The sequence below is a fragment of the Rhipicephalus microplus genome, chromosome 3, assembly GCF_043290135.1.
Source record: "Rhipicephalus microplus isolate Deutch F79 chromosome 3, USDA_Rmic, whole genome shotgun sequence".
Lineage (NCBI taxonomy): Eukaryota > Metazoa > Arthropoda > Arachnida > Ixodida > Ixodidae > Rhipicephalus > Rhipicephalus microplus.
The window spans coordinates 91,214,178-91,233,528 of NC_134702.1; the positions used below are offsets into that span (position 1 = coordinate 91,214,178).

The following is a 19,351-nucleotide window of genomic DNA, read 5'->3' on the forward strand; positions in this document are numbered from 1 at the left end:
TGCAGTGAGAGCCCAGCTTCATCACTGTTGCGGGAAGTCCAGCCTTGTCACCGAAGGCACTGTGAGCTAAAGTAACTGGGAGATCGGCAGTGCACGAAAGCGAAATTAGGATAGGAGATAGCCTGCAGCATCTTAAGGGTCATAGCTTTTGGTGCCGTGAACATCTCGAGTGCATGGAGGATGGTCTCAATCGGTGGAACAGTGGGTAGTGTGCTCGGCTGCTGATCCGAAGGTCACGGGTTCGATTCCAGCTGTGGCGGTCGCATTTCCATGGAGGTGAAGTGGTAGAGGACCGCGTACTGTGCCATGTTCGCACCCGTTAAGGAGCACAGGTTAAGGTCGAAATTACCGGTGGGGCCCTGCACTACGGCGTCTCTCATCATCATGACATATATCGCGATTTTTGGACGTAAAACATCACATGTTTATTATTATTATTATTATTATTATTATTATTATTATTATTATTATTATTATTATTATTATTATTATTATTATTATTATTATTATTATTATTATTATTATTATTATTATAGAGTTGGGGAAAATACTCTTCTTTACAGTAGAACGGTATTGTGAAATCATTAAATGTGGACAAAGTGTCTCAGAGCTCTTGGACCCTGAACACGCGTCTAAAAGTGGCCGACGTCGTTCAGATTGATGAGAGAGTCCAAATTTTGGCCCAAGTAGGCCGGTGACCGATAGATCATGTGTATAATTATTGCCCTGTTAATAACACCTGGACAACTCTCGATATGAAGACCCAGAAAACCGCTGCCACTGCCGATCTGCGATCCAAGTAGATTTGCGCTTTATTGCCATCTAAGAGTACCAAAGGAATAGCAACCTGCCCCTCTTTCGAAGAAGTGGTCCCAGCCACGGAGGCCGACGTGATGATGGATGTTGTGGTCTTTGTGTTTAAAAAGAGTGGTTAAAAATTTAGACTACTTGGTACGCTCTTCTTCTGGAGTTCTAAAGATAGTAAGCCGTATATTAAAAATACTAAAAAAAAACAAAGGCGTCGGTACAGCTATTCACAGCTATGTGGTATATAGGGTAAAACTTTTGCGTTGGTGTTCTGCCTTACGAAAAGGCAACGTATCCCCGTGTGTTCCATATACTGTTCGGGCTGTTCATTACTATGTGAGAGCTGAAAGCCGACCCTCTGGGCCTCAAACTTGATGAGGCCGCATCGACAACAATTTTAACACGCGCATGGTTCGCTATGCACGCCGTCACTGTGTTTATAAAAAGTTAACAATTTAGAGTACTCGGCACTCTACTATGGGAGAGCTAAAAGCCGTCCCGAACTTTTGTTTAGAGAAATTTATTCTCACAGACAGTGAACATCAATTACAATCCAACAGAACATTGCGACAGAACACAACATCCACTTTTAACGAACGAACGGGACTTTCGACGACATTCGCCTCCGTCCATCGGTGGGCAAAAAGACCTTTCAAGAATAGCCCGCTTATTTTCTACAGTATCCTTCGTATATTTGGCAAAATATATTCAGATAAATGCTCTTTTTATCTGGATAAAAATGATGAGAGATTTCTTTGGACGTACCACACGTTTATTTTATGTGAAAAACTATACGAGAGATTTTCCTTACCTTGACAAAAATTTGAAAGCGCGCGTTCAGCTTTGTTGTTACGAGCTGGTAAGTTAGGTGACCGAAAGTTTTTTGGGGTACAACGCTTGAAATCTTGAACCGTCTATACGCCGTTTCCCATACTGTGCTGCTGGAGCACATTGCGAGGGATCGGCGCAACAAGAGTGCCCCCTCTTTGCTCCTCGGTGGTCAAAGGACTTCGCTCCTCTGTCGAGACGCGGCCAATCAAGGCTACGCTTGACGGCCTCGGGGAAACATTCAATTCAGTGTCCGAAACGACACGAAAGAGATTAAAAAATAAACAAACAAAATATAGGAAGAGACTGAGGCCGGCAGGAAACAGTCACACAGATCACAGGTGTTTATGGACATCTGTAGACAGGTTCTTGTAAACACTGCTATGACTCATTAACCATACTACTGCAGTTGTGTACACCGCAGCCTGTAAGTGAATACGCCCATATCAACAAGGGATGTACTCGGGCCTCTTAAACGCGCTCGCCATCGTTAAGTTACGCGATGTTGCAATCACACTCTGACCCCATCGTTCGCCTCCGTGGCCCACTCAATGGAAAGGATTCCCCCGTTCACGCTTTCGCGGTCATGCAGCTGGCCATTTGTTTCGCGCTTCGCGGGTTACATCCCAATTTGCAGGGTGGTTCTCGTAGTGACGTTAGAAGCCGCGTAGCGTCTGTCCTAACGTCGTTAATCATTTCGCCGTTTGTAGAACAAACATGGAGAACAGTCAAGCTGGCTTCGGGATTGTAGAACCCTCGCCACAAGTGCTTGAAAGAAAAAGAACAGGAGGGAAAGGAAAGGCAGATATGTTAATGAGTCTAGAACGACCGGCTTGAAAGAAGTGTGCACTTCCAGCATACTGGGCAGATGTCCCTTGCATTGAAAAACGTTAAAGCTCCGGTACGTACGGTTCGCAATATCACCCTCCACACCAGAGATGGTCGTACTGTACCCAGGGTAGACATCATCAAGGTCCTCGGCATGATCATCGAGTCCCGCGGAACCAACACCCAAACAGCACACAAGCTCAGGACTAAGACTGAGAATGCCATACGACTCGTACGTAGAGTAGCCAACAGGCACCATGGCCTCAAAGAAGACAACCTGCTGCGTCTCGTACACGCGTTTGTTTTGTGCCATTTTACCTACGTTGCCGCTATACACAAATGGCTACGTGCTGAGCGCGATCAACTCAATGCGCTTATTCGCAAGGTGGTCAAACGAGCCCTTGGCCTCCCTATCACCACTCCAACGTACAAACTCCTCGAGCTTGGCGTACATAACACGCTAGAAGAGATCGCCGAAGCTAATGAACGCGTGCAATTGACCCGACTCACTACCACCAAGGCGGGCCACCATATTCTGCGCGAGCTCGGCTTCTTCTCCTCGAGGGCCAGGGACCCCCCAGAGTTGACTCTAATTCCCCGCGAAATCCGCGACCTTATCACGATCGCTCCCATACCACGAAATGTACACCCCGAATACAACAGAGGCAGGCGCCTTGCGCGGGCGACCGCCATTCTCAAGCGCATAGACATTGAAGCGGACAACGTCTCGTTCGTGGACGCCGCTGCCTATCGCAACAACCAAGCCTTCGCCGCGGTCGCGGTATCATCCGCGCAGCAGACTCTTAACTCAGCCACAATCCTCACCCGAAACCCCGAAGTAGCGCAGCAAGTAGCTATAGCTATAGCTATGCTCGACAGCAAACGGGAATTCATCTACAGCGATTCCAGGCCGGCCATCAAAGCCTTCGAACGCGGAGTCATCTCCGACCAGGCGTTACGTATCCTGCTTAGCGCAAACCCGAGTGCCCGGAAGCACCACACTGTCATCTGGTTCTCCGCCCATCTCGGCCAGGTGCCGGGTGCCCTATCCAACCTCAACGAGATCGCCCATGATGCAGCGCACGCACTTACCGACCGCACTGCCACAGGGCAACATCATCTTGCTGGGTTAGATACCAATCGGGATGCACCAATTACGTACAATGAAATTACAAAGCACTTTTACCTGCAACGCCGCATTTTTCCACCCCCACATCCGAAACTTAACCGACCGCAGGCATTAACCCTACGCCTATTACAGACACACACGTATCCAAACCTTGCCACGCTTCACGTTTATTATCCCGATGCATACCCCAGCGACACATGCCCATCATGTGGACACACAGCAACACTCGCACACATGCTCTGGGAGTGTAGAACAACTCCTCCCGACTCTACCTCAAGCAAGTGGGAGAGGTCCCTCAGGAGCTCACTTCTCGCCGACCAGCAATGGGCCGTCCAGCAGGCCCACGAAGCGGCCGCCAGGTACTCCCTGTCGGTCCCTACGTGGGAGACGCCCGCTACGCGCTAAGCGCGCCCTGCAGGACTGAAATAAAGTTTTTTCATTCCATTCCATTCCGGTACGTACGTCGTGTTTTGCGTATGTGTTGCGTGAATGCGGCGAAAGCCGCTTGATCGAGCCCACCTAAAGCGAATTATTGTTTGATACGAACTGTTCATGATAGCTAGACGAGCATTTCGAAAACGCTATAATAACGAGATAGTCCTAAACAACGCCCCGCGTAGCCGAAAGATTGGCGAGGAAATTTGCGCGTGTTATATGCAATAGCCTTTGATACATTTTTATTATTACTACGTCTCCAAAGCTATATGCTAGCAGGAGTCACGCGGTTAAATTACAGATACTTTATATGCGGTTCCTTTGAGGAGAGTTTGTACTTGGAAAAGCTGTCACGTTGCTTCGTCTATACCGTACGCACCCGCAGATGTTCTACGGCACTTGATCAAAGCTTCCGTATTTTTTACTTTCTTTCTCGCCTCCAAATAGAGCCATGCCTCTTACAAATTACACAGCGATGTCGCGTATTGTGTGTACGGTCAGTTTAAAACACCCAGCTTTTCCTTCAATTAAGCTTATTACATAGGCATTTTCGGGACATAAATTTCGTTTTCAGTGCATAAATTGCAATTGTGTAGTTACAGAACTTTCTTCAAAACACCTCATCAATCGTTTCATAAAGTTATTCTTTGGCGCTCTTCTTCTGGAGTTCTAATGATAGTAAGCCATATGTTGAAAAACACTAAAAAACAAAGGCGTCGGTATATAGCTGCTCACAGCTACATGTGGCAGGGTAAAACTTATGCGTTGGTGTTCTGCCTTACGAAAAGGCAACGTTGTCCCCATGTGTTCCATATACTGTTCCTGCTGTTCATTATTATTCAATCCATGGCACTTATCTAAGCAGGTCGTTTGGTAACACCTGCTCCCGTCGCAATGTGGTTCTACACAGGCGCGTGTTGCTGATTTCTGTCATCAAAAATACAGGAAGTGGCTACGTACATGTGTTACGATGGGCGCTAGAAAAACATACTTTCGCGATTATTTAATGTAGTGTCGGGCCACCAACGAAGTGGCGAAAAGAACAGTAATAGTGTAAGTGCCCCCCCACCCCCCCATATATAACGCATAACGATCTGTTAACATCTCCTTACATGAAATCATAACGATGGTAACAAGTATCAGTGTACTTACCCGACATATTTCAAATTGAGAAGCCGTGCCGTTTTTTCCCTTATAAGCTGTATATGTACGCAGTAAACAGTGTGCAATATGAGAACAGAGAAGTCAATAAGGTTATTGGGTCTAGACTTCAACGTGAATCTCTCAACAAAGGCGTTGCTGGAACTTAACGGCACGTTGTGACTGATGCGTATAAACAATGTGATTGTGTATTAGTCATACATTGCCGATGCGATAGGTATGCGCATGTTTCTTCATTAGGGGCCGCTTGCTCTCAGAGACTGGCACGTTGTGACTGTGCATAGACAATGTGGTCGTGCATTATTTGTTGTTGCCACTGTATACACGACATGTTGTGACTGTGCATGCGTGGACAACGTGTTTGTGTTTTAGTCATACGTTGTTGATACCATAGGTATGCGCATGCTCCTTCATTATGGGCGTTGCTGTGACTGAATGGTACGTTGTAACTGTGCATAGACAAATGTATTCGTGCATTACTTCTTGTTTTAGCTGTATACACGGCATGTTGCGACTGTGCTCGGACACTGCGTTCTTGTATTAGCCGGGCATTGTGAATGTGTGAATGAACGCATGTTCCTTCATTAGGGGTGTTGCTCTGATTGAACGGCACGTTGGCGTCCACTGCGCGTAAACAACGTGTTTGTGCATTAGTTGAGCATTGTCACAGCCATGAGCGCAGGGTCCTACATTGAAAGGATGAAAACTTTACTCGCTCCCACTCCGGCGTTTGTGGAGTGAAACAGCAAACAAGCTCCTAATGAGTGCGCCATTGGGGCTTGTTGGTCCTTTCCGATGTTGTGATTTGCTGCAAGGTAAGGCACGGACTGAAAAAACCAGTGAACCACTGCGTTATTCCTCACCATGTGTTGTTTCGTATTTCTTGAATCCATGTCATACTTAGCAATGCACTGACAATGCATCGCAACATTAAAACAAGTGACACAATGGATGCAACTATGAAAATGATGCGATCACACGCTTCTCGCCACGATCAGTATTTGGTCCCCAGCTTTCCGGTGGTATTGGAGGCAAGTAATCAGCTCTATAACATTGGAATGCAGCATCAGAATTTATAGGCCGCTCTTATAGTCGAAAGATTGCATGTCTATGACACTGAGTTTAACTAAAGACGGAACAGGGCCGAGGGAACAAACGTAGGTTACAGACTTAGCAATCCTCCCCCCTTGGATGATGGATGATACGGCCATATTTGCACATCCACTGTCTTAGCCGTGTTGATCATGTGGTCACAGAAATGCAGCACGAGGTAATTAGACGAAGACTGCAGACACAGACAGATAGGGGCAAGCATTTCTGTGTCTATATATGTCTCCTATCTTCATATACTACGTCGCGCAGCAGTTCTCTCAGGCATAAACAAACTCGCCCAAGTCAGTTTTACCGGACCTTGCAGTGTTTATATAAACTGTACTCAAATTTCACTCTTTCGCACAACGCTTCTTTTTCACGAGAACAACGTAGCTGATCGGAGATCTCCACAATGGTTAGCACACATTCTCTATCTTATTGCCTTTCTTGAGAAGATAGTCACACACAAGCACACATTCGATATATGTGCACACAGAAGGCTTCTTCGTGTCGCAACAATTAAGCTAAACATGGCCGTCCTCTATGAGGGACAGTAAGCCACGCCGAGCGCTCAGCCCTTAATTCGCGGAAATTAGCAGCGCGACGTGAGCCGACGCCGAAACCCTGTTCTCGCATGCTGCAAGTGCAGCAGGCTCGGAATGAACTTGGCAGGGGAGCGTGACGACGACCTTTCGCTTTCGCCACCGCCTTCTCATGGACGCTGACGCGATCAAGTGCCCGAAGACACGTTCTCGAACACGTCGACGTCAGTTGTGTCCCGCTGGCGGTAACCACTCGTGACCGATGAACGCACGGTGCACACGTGGGACAGTCATCGAAGGTTCTGCCGTGCAGTCTTACAACTGCTCTGTATAGCTCTATACGTTGAAGCTCTTCGCTTTCGACAGCAGCGTCATCGCGTGCGCTGCTACATGACATGCGGTGCGAACAAGATGGAAGAGACGCGATAAAGGTTCACCGGGACATCTCGGATCTGATGATCACAAGTCAAGAGCGTCGCGGATCCTTATACATCTGAGCAAGACCAAGGAGTTTCCAATAAATACGTTTGAGGGAACACTGGCATGCATTAGTGTCGACAATGCATGGCACTTGGCAATGATAGGCAGTACACGGCTTGCCTAATCGTCGTTCTTTCGGCTCAGTTTGACTTCACGTAGCCAGGCGCCGCTATGTCACGAGGCGATTAATCGGCAAATGTTCAGCAGTTGCACGTCACTGCCTTACCCTTTTAGGCTCACCAATTCAAATCGACTCATAAGTGTGGCAGCTTGGGCTTGTTGATTGATTGATTGATTAATTGATTGATATGTGGGGTTTAACGTCCCAAAACCACCATATGATTATGAGAGACGCCGTAGTGGAGGGCTCCGGAAATTTTGACCACCTGGGGTTCTTTAACGTGCACCCAAATCTCAGCACACGGGCCTACAACATTTCCGCCTCCATCGGAAATGCAACCGCCGCAGCCGGGATTCGAACCCGCGACCTGCGGGTCAGCAGCCGAGTACCTTAGCCACTAGACCACCGCGGCGGGGCCTTGGGTCTGTTGGTATGGCATGACGATAGTTATAGCGCGAGAACATAATGAGGACACAGAGACAAGAAAGACACGGAGGAAAGGAGCACCCTTCGTGTCCTTCTTGTCTCTGTGTCATCGTTTTGTTCTCGCGCTATAACTATCGACTCATAAAGTTTGCAATGGTGCGTTTCTTCATTCCAAACAAAGTCAAAATACAGCAATTAACTAATCCGCAAGTGCGCTTGAAGTCGCAAGCACGAAGAATAGGCACGTTTGTGTATACCAATTATTCTCATGGTGGCTGAACAAAAAGAGCGCTAAAGTCCCCTATAATTAGTACTGTAGAAAACCATATATCAAAGGCGAAAGCCATCGTATTTTTCTTCTTAGTCATTGTATCGCTAATAATTCTCCGAATAACGCGCCGGACTTTTCAATAAGTATATGTATTATTCTTGATCTATCCACGTATGTTGTACGAATCCCGCAGCGATCACAGCCCGAATATCCCATGCAGTGCTTGCAAGCCTTCAGTAGCACCATGAACCGACTATCGACAGCGGAACGTGATACGGCTGAAGTCCTGCGTCCACTGCTATCAAACCCAGTAGTCAAGTTTATTCTCACGTGTATTCTTTGTAGGGCTTCTTCTTTCTATGTCTGTCTTTTCATTCCTTAATCCCCTTCACCCCTCCCCCCGCATAGGATAGTGAACCATACGCCCGTGTGGTTGACCTTTCTGCTTCTCCTTCCTCTTCATCCTCCTCTTCCTCGCGTGAGAAACTAGCGGGGTCTTCTTAACTTCTCGTAGTGCTAAAATGGTGCGCTTATACGTGTACAACACCGCAGGCCCAGAAGCGACCCGAAGAAACGTGCGAAACCAGGCGGCAGCAGATAAAGGCCGGAAAGAGAGGACGCTCCGCTGCGTGGCGCTAATTCGCGTCGACACGGTCCCTCCATCACGCACGTCCCTTGCGCGACGCTCTCGCGCTGGTGCGATGTCGCCGCGCTATCAGCGCGAGAACTTTCGCGTCGCCGGTTCACTTGCGACGCGTCTCATTTCTCTCACTGCAGTACGCACTGCATTTGTTTCTTTGCCTGCTCTTTGCACTCGCGCATGCTACATCGCCGCATGAGGCCACGTATACTGCGAAGCCAACGCATGCCGAGCAGCAGCCGGTTGCAATTAGCGAAGGTCCACCCCCTCTTCCTCAGAAAAGGTGGTCGCCGGTGTATCGCGTTACCTTTTCTCTTTGCTTCATGTTCTTGTCGCCAAGTAACGAACGGCGCCTTTTCTCGGGAGTGTTGTTTTTAGTACAAAACTGGCGCGACGGCAGCGTGTGGACATCCTGTTCGCGTAGAAAACCATTTGTCACTCTGCCCCAGTGCCCCGCCTCCCCCCCACTCCTTTTTGACCATCTCTTCGCCAGTCTCGCCTGCGTGGAGGAAGGAAGAAAGGTGAAGAAACGAAAGACGGGAGTAACTGAAGAAACCACAGCTTTCTGCAGTCGTCAAAGAAAGGTGCGACATGGTGTATGCAGGCAAGGGCAAGGTGCCAATAATCCATGAGGCAACAGGATACAATGACTCAAGGTTCACGTCCTTACCGTAAATTCGTTGATGCTACGCAACATTTAATGTTACTTTCTATTCGTTCGGTATACAATGACGACGTTAGATTGCGAACATGCCTAGTAGTAGGCCTATTAAGAGTTGTCAGGGGGAGATGGAGAGAAAACCTTTATTTGAACTGCCGCAACTGATCTTCCTCAGGATGGAGCCCTTAATTCTGGGCCCCATTTGCTCGCGACCCTTTACGAGCTCTCTGGATCAGCTGTCCTCTGAAGCGTGCTGTCTTTTAGATGCTAAATGCCCTTTCAACCTCTTTGCGACCACAGAAAGAACCAAGAAATAGGTCGAACATTTACCTTTGCATACAAAAACACGACTTCGTGCTACAGGCTTTGTATATACAAACTTTGTATGTATATTGACGGCTGCGAGGGATTATGTGGTTTCTTTGGAACAGAGACCACTGAAGGAGCATGTTCGTTCGAGCTAGTACGTGACTCATTCTTGTGGTCTTCGTTTCTTTACGATGCGATTCTTTCCCTAAGGATCCGCCAGGTCTCTTTCGAATCCACATGAGGGAGACGCAGTCGGTCTGAGGGCCCAGACAGACAGACAGACAGACAGACAGACAGACAGACAGACAGACAGACAGACAGACAGACAGACAGACAGACAGACAGACAGACAGACAGACAGACGGACGGACGGACGGACGGACGGACGGACAGACAGACAGACAAACAAACAGACAGGCACAGAGACGGACAGACGGACGGACGGACAGACAGACAGACAGACAAACAGACAGACAGATTAGTTAACATTACTGAACAACGATTCAGGAGAGCCAGGTTTCAGTACGACAACCATGCGACCTGCTTTCACGTTGGAACAGGCATGGACTACCTGCCAGTGGTAACGTGGACCCCTTCGATTGCCCGCTAAGCTGACGGTGACGATCCGCGCGTTTGATGGCGCAATAAAAGCCTTGTTTTGGGATAATTTGGGCCTTTAGTTCCTTGGATATGTGGGAGCAGTCCCATATCATGTGCTCAAGCGTACACACACTCCCACAAACCTGGCAATCAGGAGATATATTCATGTGAACCGAAACTTTAAGTTTGACAGGGGTAGACACCCGTCTGTAACTGTCAGCACAGCCGCAGAGCACTACGGGTTCTGAACGCAACCGCGGGTTCGCGTGCTCCCTCAGAGAGATCTCGCGCTGCCGCAAGTTCCCAAGTCGCACTAGCGCCGCAGCAGCGCTTCGCCCTCTCCACCTTTGCGGCGTCTCGCCCAGAGGCACGGCGCTCCTCCCGCGGCGGCGTGAAATGGCGGTCGCGATTGGACACGCGTTACGCGCTTTGCGCCACGCATCAGCTGTTGCCGCTGCAGCAGCTTGCGTAGAGACGCGGCGGCGCCGAGCCGAGGCAGCCCAGTCAGCGGTCGCACGCGTTTCCATGTGTGCATACACGCCTTTATGTGGTTTGTGTCTGACAGCACGAGACGAGACGTTGCATCCGGGCGTGCGAGGGTCCCCAGCCCCGGAAGGAAGTCGACTCGCCTCATTTTCTTTTCGAAAGACACGAACGCATAGGAACACGCTTTCGAGGCCGTGTCTGCTCCGTCCGTAGAAGAACACGGCAGCTAGTGTTGAGCGTGGGTGTTTGGTACAGTTGCACGAAGGGCGTCTAACACCGCCCATATCTGCGCTGGAAGACTGGAGAACGGCGACGGGAAGATTTGTGGAGATTGTCTTTCCCCTCGAGCGACGACGCAAGGTTGCCACATTTGCAGCGTCAACTTTCACGCGCACATGTGTGTGGCCTAGGCGCGATGTTGTCGCCCCAACCGCGTCGTCATAGAGCGACTTTTCGAAAAGGATCGTATTGCTTTCCCTTGGGACACCCCGCTAATTTCCTTAGTTCCATCAGGCCATCTAAACTTGTCTGGAGCACCCACCCCGGAAACGTACACTCCCCTTTTCCTCACGTGTTGTGTCCTTTCACTCGATTTGCCTTTTGTTTCTTTTTTTTCATCATACTAATTAGGCTTTTTTTTTGCTGCCGTCGAGATCACCATAGGCCGACCACCATCTTAGTTACATTTTGCCTTACTGTAAGTACATCCTGTAAACAGCTTTGGCCGTATGCAGCCCGCAACTTATTCTACAGTCAAACGCCACTACAAGAAAGTGCGCTGGACCTTGAAAATAATTCGGTATGTAGGTACAGGGCACGCACCGTGGTGCTGGTCTTGAAGTCGCGGGATGTTAGCGACCATTGGCTACATACAGTCTTAATCAGGTCTAGGCTAAAAAGCTGGTGATATCCAGGAAACTATAAAGAAATGTCCGTTTTCCTGGCTATACCTTGCACTCTAAGTGGAACCTGATTGAGACAGATATGCCGATTATTACATCATTGAGGCGTTCCTTGAGGGCCAGGAGGGGGGGGGGGGGGCATGGATTGCAGCTTGCACTTAACATCTCGAAAAGCGTGACATGAAATGTGACATGAACGATGGCGTCCATATCTATAGTACCATAAAATAATTTTTTCGGTCCATATTCATTTATGGATATGAACAGAAGCCTGTACACGCATATAGTGCGTGTACAGGCTCCATATATACCTAGTACCGCTATCATGAGCAGCTGGTATAGCGACGGCTCATTGCATGCTCTGCCATAGTTGAGTGTATACGAAGTACTCGACAGCGTTCAACACTACTTCTAAACACACACGTTGAAAACTGGAGCGCCTGGAACCGAGCCGAGTGAAATGTTGAACAACTTTAAACCGATGGCATTTGTTACTTGTTCGGGACAGATTATTGGCGCGCCTCAGGAGAGTGCGTATGCTGCTCTAAAGCGTTCACAGTTTATTCTGGAGAGCTGTATCTTTTTTTTTTATTCAAACTATTTTTTGCCTAAAGTTTATTTCACTGAAATAGCTAGGCGTATGATAATTTTCAACATTCTTCATAATGAATATCAAGATAATTGCGCGCGCTTCAGAATAAAATCATTGAAGTGTTTAATTGACCCTTTCATCAAAGCTTTGCTTCACATAGATATCAGCAAGTGACATGGTCACTGTGTAGCATTTCCCCCCTGATTAAGTCCTCCTCCAAGTGCAGTAACAAGATACTCGGTTAGGCATTAAATGATGGCGGTGAAACAACTTCATGCAGTCCGGCGAGGTTGATTCAAGCCGGACCTCAGTCCCGACCCAGATATTGGCCTCGAGCGACATCATCGGTTCGCTGGATGACCAGCAGCTGTAATTCTAACATTCCTAATATTAGTGCTCTGCTCAGTAAGTACAGGTATTTTAAATTATTTTATGCCACGGAGGAAGAACAATGTTCTTGCTCCGTTGTCTATATGCAAGGCCAATGTTTTCCTATAGCATAGACTACAGAGCCACACACACGAGTCATACAGACTGACACGACCTCAACGCGAAAAGTTCGTCTTCTATTTTTCTGAGGAAAAAAAAGATACTTTATTTCTTTATTTTTTTGCTAAGTTCGACGTCAATGCAGGACCTTGGCAGTATGACATACGCGAGTACTTCCGTTGAACGTTCTTGAGACTTCTCCGAGGCAACTACATATTCAAGGCCGTGTAATTAACTTTTGCAAATGCACATTGTGCACTATGGCGTGATTGCCATACGCAGTATAGTACCGTCATACCTCCCAAGAGATGGGGAAGAAAGAGACACACAAGTCGAGTCATTTGTTGTTCTCATTGTACAGTCGTATAGCTCATTTTATTGTTCACAAACACACGTCACTTCCATCCGTCCAGGATCGCTTTTGTCCCGTTCTCACGCTCCTATATGAACAATAGCGCTACAGCGAGTGAAGTTTATATGTACAGTCATACGGATTTCTTCGCCCGGAGCTGTGGAACAGAGCGTGAGTCGCGACAGTTCTTTGTTTGTTTTCTTTTTCACTTCCCGCACTTACACACACGCACTCAGGCAGCGACGCGGACACAGGGGAAGGTACAGACGGGTCCACTGTTAAAGGGAACACCTGCGTGAGCAGCATGTTTAGATTTCGCTATCTTACGGAATCATAGCGGCTTAGATATGCACAAGACTACTAATGGTTAAATGTTTCGACTCCCCTTGGCAGACTATTGACTTCCACGAAGATTGTTTGTTAATCTACTTGCTCTTAGAGAGCCAGGAATATTGATGGTGTGCATTCGAGTGTTCCCTTTTACAATGGACCATACTGTACATACACAAGCACGAGGACATACACAGAGCAAAGAAAAAAAGAAAGAAGAATGATGGGAGACATCAGAATTAATCAGAATTCCAGCTTTCGCCACACGTTGATAGAAGCGCACTCCTTATTAAGAAAATTTCGTTAAGAAAAAAAAAGTGTTCGCATATCGCTCGCGCGGGATTTTGGGAGACACTGAAACGAAACAAAGCTCTGACGGAGCGCTTATTTACGTAGCGCCCTACGCAAGCAGATTCGCGAAACAAACTTATTTTACGTTATTTGGGTGGAAACCACATAACCTACGATGCTCGATTGAGAACAATGATCTGAAATGTGTGTATAGCACATCTTTCGTGAACGACCGTAACTGAAATGGAAACAATTTTTTTTTTTCTGGCATTTGGTCCAACCGGCACAATTGCGGGTGGGCGGCGGTCGCATATTGATCGAGTCGAAAGGCTGGAGGCCCGTTTACCGCGCGATGCCTCAGCACGTCAAAACGTCTGATGGTCGAAATTTTCGGAGCCTTGGTTCATAACTGCAAGCCTCTTAATCATATGGTAGTTTCCACATGTAAAAACCAGGATATTGTTACTACAATTTTCGATCTGTTAGGTTACAGCTATACGTCACTATCACTTCCATTTCACAACTGTTTGTTTCAGGAGGATTTCTGGTCTCGGGTGCCTGAAGTTTGCGTGCGCCAGCTGCCAGGCCCAAACCAGTTTATTCTTTTACCTCTGCAAGGCCACAAATGTGTATATGTGCACATTTTTTTTTTTTACAATAAAGCCATATTGCATAGCTGCGGTTTTCATGCACTTATTTTCGTTCCAGTGTATGCAACCGATTACGTGGCACAAAGAACTGTGGCTTCGCACTACTGAAGCAAAGAGGCGGAGCCGATTTTACATACGTCACAACGTTTTACACATATACCAGTGACGTCACATTGGCTTAGATTGTACAATACTGTCGGAGACAACCGGCAAGAACGCAATTTGATCGATGCAAGCAACAACACATACGTGAGAATGCGGGAAAGCTTGATCGAAATTCTGATGTCTCCAATTACATTCACGTTAATGAAGCGTCTTTGGTAAAAAAAGATACAGATCGTGCGTGCAATCCTCAATGCTTCGTGAGCGCTGGTCGTTTTCGAGCAAAGCCCACTACAAGAACTATCCCAATACTCTCAGAACTCATATACGGCGTAATATACATTTTTGGCGTTGCGACCGTGACCATTATGGCCTCCGAGATTAGCCTGCGGCGTGCCACTAGCTCACCTCGGAAACTACGCGGCCACTATTCCGCAGCACCAGCACAACAAGAGATGGCGCCACATGTTGCAGTCAGCGATGTCCGGCGCCGTTCAACTAACAATTCGCGTACGTGCCTGTTACACCAACAAGTTTCGAGGCCGTACTTTCGTACCGAGTTTGTTTGTTTCAGTTGTACAAATTCGAAGCGTGAAGAGTAAGGGAAGTTGCTCGATCAATAAGTATGCGTGAACTCGCGATTATATAGTTCTATAACGTTACTCCACAATAAAGGAGCTGCCAGTACTCCCTTTTTCGTGTTTATTTTACAGTGTTTCGGAAGGGTACAGACGTACAGATTAACGGCTTTCATGCGGAACTGTGTTCCTAATTAACAGAGAACTCGAGTTCTTTGCTTTTTTGAAGCTGGTAGCACAAATTCAGGCTACTGAAGATTCCAGAAGCTGTTTCAAGGATCACACTTGGGCTAAGTGAAATAAACTGAAATGGGCAAGTAGTTATTTCTGCGTACAGTATATTCGTTCTTTTCTGCAGTTGGCCCGTTCGTTATACTGTGAACTGAAATACTCTCGTGATCAATATTCTCGAGCCTGATAGAGAACTTTGGCTTTTCATTCGAAGTGATCTTTTATGTCAACTGGCTCGCCATTGTTAAAACTATGGCCAGCGTCAGCAATTCCTCTTACCAAAAATCCCAGCGTAGAAGATATTACTGAAGATTTGATCACACCAATGTAACAGCTCAGCTATAAATAAACACAACATTTAAGTAAATGACTTCACGTGCTAAAGGAAAACGACGTGGCTTTTTGTTTATTATCGTATACACTATGTGTCAAAGACTGCTGCAGCTGACTGCTGGACGCAGCCTAAAATATGTCGGTTCTCGTTGCCGAAATCGGAGGAATGAACATAAAATGAGTAATCCCTTCGTATCAAGAAGCTTGTACGTTGGTGTGCCTAGCACATGAGTGTTAACTGTGCCCACCACTGGGTAAACAGTGTTTCGCAATAAAAAAAAAAGAAGGAAAAGAGAAGAAGAAGACAGAGAGAAAGCCATCTCTCATGTAATGCTCGAATCACTTCAAATAGGAAAGAAATGAAGCCGGTAACGAGGGCTGCGAAATTGCACACAACAGCATGCTTTGTTCTTATAGCCTCACACTCAGCAGTAGCATATATTCAGTGGTATTGCAGCTAAGTTCCGTATGCATATTTATATATTTATACTATATATATACTGGCGATATTTATGTACATCTCAATTACTGGTGGCCTGCAGTTTATGCCACGGGTTTTGTCTATAGGGTTTCCTTCTTTAGTTCTCTCAAGACCATTGAGCGTGGGAGAAAACAGCCGCAGTTATGTTGCCGGCACCGCGGAGTTAATCACTGCAAGTAAACGTATATTGCGGAGAAACGCATCCTCCCGTATTTGTCTCGATTCCCATAGAAATTATAAGAGGAAAGGAAGCTATACCTTTGAAACGAAACACAGCGTCGCTCGGGTCGGTGACAACAAAGCCTAATCGTTGGGAAGGCCTCTTGTTCGAAAATATGTGCGATAGTTTTTTTTTTTCATGATAATGTAATTTTTTACCTGCTGTGTGGCTGTGCGAAACAGCCCGAGCAAGAAACGTGGCCAATTTTTCTCCCCTGGAGTACAGGCATACAATATAAAACTCCAGCATACGTCGATTTACAATAAAGCAAATAACCATCGAATATGCATCGTCTTGCGCAGTTAGGTGTGCAATGCCAGCTGAAACTGACTTAACGGTACAAGTTTTGTCGAAGTACTCACACGACCATGTCCTTCATAAAACACGAGCTTCAATGTGATATATATATATATCAAACACCCAAGACGTGTATCTTTTCCTCGGGACACCCAATTTTACAAGATAGTTAGCAAACAGTACTTTTACAGTCATGACACGCCACCTTGTTTCGAAATTGTCACCGAGAAATAGCAGTGCTCTGACGGAATCTTGTTCACGAGGAAAATACTGAATTTTTTTTCTCCATAACGCAGCAGCCATAATTCACACTTGAACTGTTGTCCACACACTTCATTTAGGAGAGATAAAAATTCGTTCTGGCATAGCCGCAGCGCCGACTGCTTACAACTGTCCACACCAAAAAGAACTTTGCCATCGTGGTAATTAGGAAGGGCTCAAAAAATTTTCCATCGCCAGTGTTTAGCACGAAAAAGCAAGCGCGGCTTCTATTACACGCATTCACTATAAATCTTTATGCGCTCACCTTAAGTGGGTTTTGTAAACAAGGCCTCATGAAATATCCCGTATACTGCTGCTTTTGAGTTCATCGTGTTCGTATCAAACGGTTACGTATACGTACGTTCATTTTGCAGCGGAGCAAGAAGATGACAAGCGCTTCTGTAGCAGTTGAAACTAGCCGCCCGAAACAAAGAAAAATCCACATAGAGGGCCCAGGAACAGAGTGACGGACACGCGTACACATCACGCAAACTCGTCTAAGCAGAATATCGTTCACGGCACCAGTTCAAGCGCACGGCATACGGGCTGTAAAGTTTGACCAGCAAAGCTTTGCGGTCCGTCGATGGCTTTGCGTCCGTCCATCTATCGTACACGGTCATACGCACCAAAACATGACACACACACATACACGCAAGTAAAGCGTTCCGCAATCAAGATCCTGCTGCAGATCCTTAAAAGACAACGTGCACGCGGCAATAGGCTTCGTTAGTTTGTGAGATGGAGCTCAGTCGATTGGCTATGCAAACCTATTGACTGTCATCAGATGGTACATTGCCACGCTGAAACTGTTGGCTGCATGATGTGAGCTTAGTTACGGCGACATGAAGTGAACCAGCAGGAAACGAGAGGGAGCTGCGTGCGCCTACTCTTTCAAATCTTTCATTCGACGAATGTAGGCGCTGAGCCGTGCTCCCAATCTCGGCGAATGTCTTGGCAGGCGGCACGTAAACGCGCGGTGCCGTGCACTGCCTTTCCCCCATGCTTCTATCTGTGGGATCTATAGTAATTCGTCGCTATACCCGCCCGGTTGTAAAACAACGTCTAGGGACGTTTGCTGTACAAATTTTTCTTACGCAGGAACATCAGCAGACACCAACACGAACACACTTAAACCGGGAAACTTTTTGCGAGCACTTCGCGAAGATAAGGCGTCACGGAGGGTAGCGCGTGCACACGTGTCAACATATATACAGCAAGGCGTCTATGTACACAACACACTCATTGCACAGCACATCCTGCACTAGCAACCGGCCTTGCCGTCCTGCTGCGCGGCCGCCATGGCAGCCGCAGCAGCGGCGGCCATCGAGTCTCTGCGACGCTGTTCGAGTCCGTTCACAATGTTCTCGATGCTCCTCAGGTCGTTCGAGGTGGACCGCGACGACAAGAGCGAAGGGGAGGCGCGTTTCCTGGACGCTGACGTAGCAGCGGCGGGCGAGACGCCGGAGCCGAATCCGCCGGTGGTGCTTCTACACGAGGAACCCTCCGAGGACGAGTTGCAGCCGCCGTCGTCTGAGTTCACTGGCGTACCGGGTTTGCTGGAGCACGAAGGAGCGGACGCCATTCCGCAGTCCGGTATCAGGGGAGGAGGAGTCGTCGACGAAGGCGGCGTCGGGTGCCGCTGGTGTTGCCTCGGGAAGCCTTCGGGAGGCGACCGCAGATCGGGCGGCGGCGGGGAGCCTTCCTCGTCGAAGAAGCCGCCGGCGCCAGGTCGGAACCGGAAGGGAGAGTGCTGAGACGCCGTCGCAGCCACGGGACTACCCGGTAACGTGTAGGGCGAGAAGCGGTGCTGCTTTAGCCTGGCGGCAACCTCGGAGTAGCCCGCCGGGTTGAGCAGCGGGTGGTTGGCTGCCATGAGGAAGGAGAGCGCAGCTGGAGTGGTTGCCACAGCGGGAGGAGATGTCGGCAGACCTGCGGCGGCGGCCGCCGCGGCTGCCGCAGCAGCGGCGGCGCCGGGGAAGAACAGCTGCGGCAACGTCAGGCCCGGCGGGTACAGAGACGGCGGGTAGAAGTACGGCAGCAAAGGCGACGGCTGCGGGAGACCGGAGACCGCTGCGCTCGAAGACAGCTTGCCGCCTCGGTCGTGAAGGTCGATCGAGCCGGTGCTGCTGAGAGGAGAGCGCCCGTCGAGCCGGTCGTCGCGACGGTCATCTGCGGTGGCATGTGCAGGAATGCAATTGAGACGGCGAAAGCACCATTCGCCTGAAATGTTTCATAATGAACGTATGCTTGAATATTGTGTCAAATTGGCACATCACCTGCCACAGTTTCCCATTTTGCCTTCCTGTAATTTGTATCCCTGTTTTCCAAGCCCTGGGGTACGGATCCTGTCAAGCCTGATCTACAGTGTTTTTGTCTGTACCCACCAAGCTCCAGTGAGTGTCTTTGAAGCTAGAAATATATCCTGA

The 19,351-nt window shown here is 48.0% G+C and overlaps 1 protein-coding gene across 2 annotated transcripts in view; it reads right to left on the minus strand.

Annotated features, from left to right (window-relative positions):
• Window positions 1-13,139: 13,139 nt before the first annotated feature.
• Window positions 13,140-19,351, minus strand: part of LOC142803828 (uncharacterized) — a 122,355-nt gene continuing 116,143 nt past the window's right edge. For both annotated transcript variants that reach the window (XM_075889971.1, XM_075889970.1), the window contains exon 6: window positions 13,140-19,094. In XM_075889971.1, coding sequence (XP_075746086.1) covers window positions 18,187-19,094 — 908 coding nt within the window. In that variant the 3' untranslated portion in view covers window positions 13,140-18,186. The remainder of the gene's footprint in view (window positions 19,095-19,351) is intronic.